This window comes from Phalaenopsis equestris, unplaced genomic scaffold (assembly GCF_001263595.1).
Source record: "Phalaenopsis equestris unplaced genomic scaffold, ASM126359v1 Scaffold000446, whole genome shotgun sequence".
Classification (NCBI taxonomy): domain Eukaryota; kingdom Viridiplantae; phylum Streptophyta; class Magnoliopsida; order Asparagales; family Orchidaceae; genus Phalaenopsis; species Phalaenopsis equestris.
Genome location: NW_018164887.1, coordinates 65,131 through 70,852, shown reverse-complemented (window position 1 = coordinate 70,852; position 5,722 = coordinate 65,131). Strand labels below are relative to the sequence as shown.

General features: G+C 34.9%; 1 protein-coding gene across 6 annotated transcripts; it reads left to right on the top strand.

The window, feature by feature from the left end:
• Positions 1-239: 239 nt before the first annotated feature.
• Positions 240-5,498, top strand: LOC110027786. Of its 6 annotated transcripts, XR_002294374.1 has the most exons (4): positions 240-367; positions 463-622; positions 4,259-4,307; positions 4,926-5,498. XR_002294374.1 is itself a non-coding variant. In XM_020729343.1 (3 exons), the coding sequence occupies exons 1-3, from the start codon at positions 298-300 to the stop codon at positions 5,360-5,362; spliced, it is 330 nt and encodes a 109-aa protein (XP_020585002.1). In that variant the 5' UTR covers positions 240-297; the 3' UTR covers positions 5,363-5,498. The 6 variants fall into 6 exon arrangements, 2 of the variants coding, with proteins under 2 accessions (XP_020585002.1, XP_020585003.1); XR_002294376.1 differs by lacking the exon at positions 463-622; XR_002294375.1 differs by lacking the exon at positions 4,259-4,307.
• Positions 5,499-5,722: the final 224 nt, after the last annotated feature.

Here is a 5,722-nt window from a genome sequence, read left to right as displayed (position 1 = left end):
TAAGGAGAAAGAGTCACAAAGATTTGTTAACTCATTCCAAGCCCAAGGATAAAGGAGTTAAATTATTATTACTGGAGATTTTGTATTTTTTTATTTTGGTTTATTAATGGCTTGTATGCCAACTTGATGTAGTTTTCATTTATTTTAGAATATATTTTATTTTCTCTTTTGTTTTCTTGTAAGCTTTTGCCTATATATAGGCCTTAATCAAATGAGAAAGCGGATTTCCACCCCTTTTGTGGTATCTTCCATTGTACCAAGGTTCTTTCCTCACGGCAAGCATAGAGTGACAGTCTTATGCCAACTTTCTTGTTTGCGTTGAGCATTGGGTCAACGATTACCTCTATCCATCCATTTTTACCACCAGGTTCTACCTATAATTTGGTTTGATCCAGTCTTGGAACAGTTTTATTGTTTGGTTTTTTTTTTCATCTCATAAAAATATTCATCAATTCTTTTCAGTTTTGGCATAGGGCATCTACCTTTCTAATAAGAACATCAAACCCCACCGTCCTGTTTTGCATATATGCACATCAGTTTGGTATCTGAGAGCCTCATGGTTCTTGAGCACATAATTTTCTTGTTGGGCTTTTTTGTTCTTGTTGGATGTTTCTTCTTTTAGGTAATTATTGAGATTAGTTATTTTCTTGTTTCTTATGTCCAATTTTTCATCTATGTCCAATTTTTATTATGTAATCCAATTTGTAATTTCATTTCATAATTAATTGTTCAATTAGTTGCTCTCATAATCATTCATATTTGTGTACTTGTTAATATTCACATTCGTTATTGCGCATGCGATTGTCCTCGTTATTATTCATATCAATTGTTCTATTTTTTATCCAAATTGTCCAAATCATTGTTCATTTTAGTATCCAAATCATCCTGTTCTTGATTTTTTTATGATAAAGGTTATTCTTGATGTGAACTTTTTATTTTCATTTCTTGTTATTTTTGTTTCTTGAAATACAAATTATCTTGATGTGATTTTGTTATTTTTATTTCTTTGTTGATATTCTTGTTGTTCTTGAAATTATTTCATGTTCTTAATATGATTGTCCAAATCTGTTTAGTAGTGCTTTTATTTTGATTCAAGATATCAAAATTCGCAATTCATTATCATCATCCAAATGTTTTACTTAGCATTTCAATTTTTTATTTATTTGTGGTGATTTAGAATATGATTTGAGTTGTTAATTTCGAATTCTTGCTTACCCATCGTCATTGTAAGTCCTCAATTATTTCCCAAACAAATTTTGATGAAGAGGAAAGGCAAACAACCGTTCCTAATCTCCAATTTCAAGCATTGGTGGGAAGATGAGAAGAATGATGAGCGTTGAGTTAGAGCAAATTCATGAAAGTTTAGAATGGGTAGACGGAGGAATCCAACAAAGATAGCCACGAAATGTTTCCAATATGCAAAGGGAGAGTTCCACCGAGAGGAGTGAAAGAGGAGGATGAAGAATATTATAAGGCTGGATTTGATGAAGAGAATGATAGGGATTTATTTGTTGAGAGGAAGCATTATGGTGGACAAGCTAGGACATTAGGATTAGAGATGAGAATAGGTTGGCAGGTACTGAGATGTGTATTCCTTTTTTTCAAGGAAAAAACAATCCTGATGCCTATCTTGAATGGGAGAAGAAGATGGAATTAGTGTTTGATTGCCCCAACTATTCTGAAATGAAGAAGGTGAAATTGACCGCCGTTGAATTTACTGATTATTCTATTTTTTGGTGGGATCAATTAATGTTGAGTAGGAGGAGAAATTGAGAACATCCCATAAAAACATGGGAAGAAATGAAATTTGTTAGGAAGCGATTTGTGCCAAGCCATTACTATCGAGAGTTGTATCAGAAGTTATAAAGGCTTAGGTAAGGTAATCGAAGTGTGAAAGATTACTACCACGAGATGGAGATTGCTATGATTAAGGATAATGTAGAAGAGGACTGAGAAGCTACTATGGTTAGATTCCTAAATGGTGTAAACCCAGAAATCCAAGATAGAGTAGAAATGCAACATTTTGTGGAGTTGGAGGACATGTTACATGTGGCCATCAAGGTAGAGCAACAACTCAAGAGGAGGGGTGTCCCATGTTTATCAACTAGTGTGGGTTTTTCATAGAAGCCAAACTTTTAGAAAGAAGAGGACAAACCAATTACAATGTCCAGACACGAGCCAAGACAAGAGACAACTAGCCAAGGAACTCAAGGGAAAGAAATCAAGACATTAAATATTTTAAATGTCAAGGCCAAGGTCATATAGCCAACCAAAGTCCTAACAAGAGAATCATGGTGATAAGGGACAATGGAGGGATTGAGACTGGTGAAGAATTAAAATTTGACTCTATACCACCAATAGAGGAAATTGAATGTGAATAATATGTGGTCACAAGAGAATTCTTAGTCTCAAGAAGGGCTTTAAGTGTGCAGACCAAGGTTGATGAGGGAATTAAAAGAGAAAACATTTTTCACACTAGGTTCCATGTACAAAACAAGGTATATAGTATGATCATTGATGGGGGAAGCTGTGCTAATGCTACTAGCACTATTTTTGTTGAAAAACTAGGACTGTCAAACTTCAAGCATTCTTGGCCTTAAAAGTTGCAATGGTTTAATGATAGTGGTGAGGTAAAGGTGAACAATTAGGTTTTTGGTCTCATTCTACATTGGAAAATATGAAGATGAAATTTTGTGTGATGTAGTACCAATGCAACCAGGTTATTTGTTACTAGGCCGACTAAGGCATTTGACTGACGACTTAAATAGATGGTTTCACTAATAAATACTTGTTTGAATTCAATGATAGAATTATTACTTTTGTGCCAATGAAACCAAAGGAGGTCTACAAGGATCAAGTGAGATTGGGAAATGATTATTGTCAAATAAAAAGGAGTGATCAACATGAAGAGGCTGACCTAAATGAGAAAAAAGAAGAAATGGAACAAGAAGCCATTAAGAGAAAAGACGAAAGAAAACAAAAGAATTTTTGTGCAAAGGCAAGTGAGATGAAGAGAGCATTATTTCTAAAACAACCAATGATTGTACTTCTTTACAAAGAGGCATTCTTAAACATTAATGAATGTGAGAATACTTTGTCTAGTTCTATTGTTTCTCTCTTGCAAGAGTTTCAAGATGTCTTTCCTGAGAATATTCCACATGGTTTACCACCCATATGATGGATTGAGCATCAAATTAATTTTATACAAGGAGCCACCATTCCAAACTATCCAGCCTATAGTAAGAATCCCGATGAGACAAAAGAGTTACAAAGGCAGGTTGGGGAACTAATAAAGAAAGGGTATGTGAGAGAGAGCATAAATCCATGTGTTGTTCCAGTAATTCTAGTTCCTAAGAAGGATGGGTCTTGGGAATGTGTGTGGATTGTCGAGCCATCAAAAATATTACTGGTATACAAGTTGATGAAGAAAAGGTGTGTATACATGACAGGCCTAGTCCCACTAGTATAATCAATGTTTATAGTTTTCATGGACTTGCTAGTTTCAACCAATAATTTGTGAAAGACTTTAGTATCATAGCTGCACCACTCAATGAATTAATCAATAAGAACATTAGGTTCAAGTCGGGAGAAGTACAGGAAAAGACATTTCAATTGATCAAGGAAAAACTTACCCACGCTCCTGTTTTGACTTTACATGATTTTTCTAAAACATTTGAAATTGAATGTGATGCTTCAGGTGTTGGCATAGGTGTTGTTCTTATGCAGGAGTGAAGCGCAATTGCTTATTTCATTAAGAAGTTGAGTGAGGCTACCTTAAACTTTCCAACTTATGACAAGGAGATGTATATATTAATTAGAGCCTTGGAGACTTGGCAGCACTACGTTTGTCCTAAGAAGTTCGTGATTCACACTGATCATGAGTCCTAAGAAAGGTCAACACAAGCTAAGCAAAAGGCACGCTTGTTGCGTGGAGTTCATTGAGGCATTTCCTTATGTCATTCGATACAAGCAAGGTAAGGAAAATGTGGTTTTTGACGCTCTTTCTCGAAGGTATGCATTACTATCTACTCTTGATGCAGAGTCACTTGGTTTTGAACATATTAAAGATTTTTACCTTGATGATGTTGATCTTCTTAATGAATATCAAGCTTGTGATAAAACTGCTAGCGGTAAATTCTTTAAACATGATGGGTTTCTATTTCGAGAAAATAAGTTGTGTGACTAAAAGTTCTTTGCAAGAATTGCTTGGGATTAATGGGACGTTTTAGAGTTTCAAAGACTTTAGCTTTTTTTGCAGGAACACTTCTATTTGCCACACAAAAGGTGGGATGTCGAGAGAATTTATGGTAGGTGTGTCACATGTTGACAAGCTAAATCTCGAGTGCAATCCCATGGTTTGTATACTTCTTTATCAATTCTTAATGCACCTTGGATTGAAATTTCTATGGACTTTCTGTTAGGTTTGCCTAGAAATAAACATGGTAGATGTTCAATTTTTTGGGGTGGTGGATTGATTTTCCAAAATGGCACATTTTATTCCATGTCACAAAACTGATGATGCTTCCAAAATTACAGATTTGTTCTTTAAGGAGATTATAAGATTACATGGTATGCCTAGAACAATTATTTTGGATAGAGATACTAAGTTCTTAAGTTACTTTTGGAAGACCTTGTGGTGTAGGTTTGGAACCAAATTGTTGTTTTCTACTACTTGTCACCCACAAACCGATGGTCAAACTGAAGTAGTAAATCAAACTGCAAACCGATGGTCAAACTGAAGTAGTAAATAGGACTTTGTCTAATTTGTTAAGGGCAATCATAAAAAAAAGTATCAAAACATGGGAAGATTGCTTACCACATGTTGAGTTTGCTTTAAATTTTCACCTTTTAAAATTGTTTATGGTTTTGATCCCTTAAATCCAGTTGATTTAATTCCATTACCTGTTTCTGAGTTTGTGAAGCAGATAATGAGAAGGCACGACTAAATATTGAACAGAGAACAAAACAATATGAAAAACATGCTAAAAAGGGGCGACACAAAATGATCTTTGAGCCTGGAGATTGGGTCTGGTTACACATGAAAAAGAAAAATTTCCAGGACATAGACATTCCAAACTACTTCCAGGAGGAGATGGTCCTTTCGAAGTACTTGAGCGTATCAACGACAATGCCTATAAGCTGGATCAACCAGGTAAGTATAATGTGTGCACCATTTTCAAAGTTACTAATTTATGTCCTATTGATTTAGGCACTTATTTGAGGACAAATCCTTTTCAAGAGGAGGGGAATGATGAAATGATGGCATTGATGGCAATGACATGACTTCAAGAGAAGATTTAATTCAACTTTCATGTGGGCAAACTTCCAGATGTCGTGCAAAGAGGGTGAAAGAAGCTCTTAATAGATTAGTCCAGGAGGCTTGTACTCAAGACAATTCATGGGGATCTAAGAAGAAAGAGGCACAAAGATTTGTCAACTTATTTCAAGTCCGAGGATAAAGAAGTTATATTATTATTGCTAGGTATTTTGTATTTTTAATTGCGATTTAATAATGGTTTACATGCCAACTTGATGTAGTTTTTCATTTATTTTAGAAGATATTTTATCTTCTCTTTTGTTTGCTTGTAAGTTTTAGCTTATATATAGGTCTTACTTCCAATTAGAAAGGGACTATTGATTCTTGCCAAAAAAATTTGCATTTGGGTTGTCTCCCACAATTTCCTTAGGATTCCCACGGAACTCAAGTCCATTGCCTAAGGTG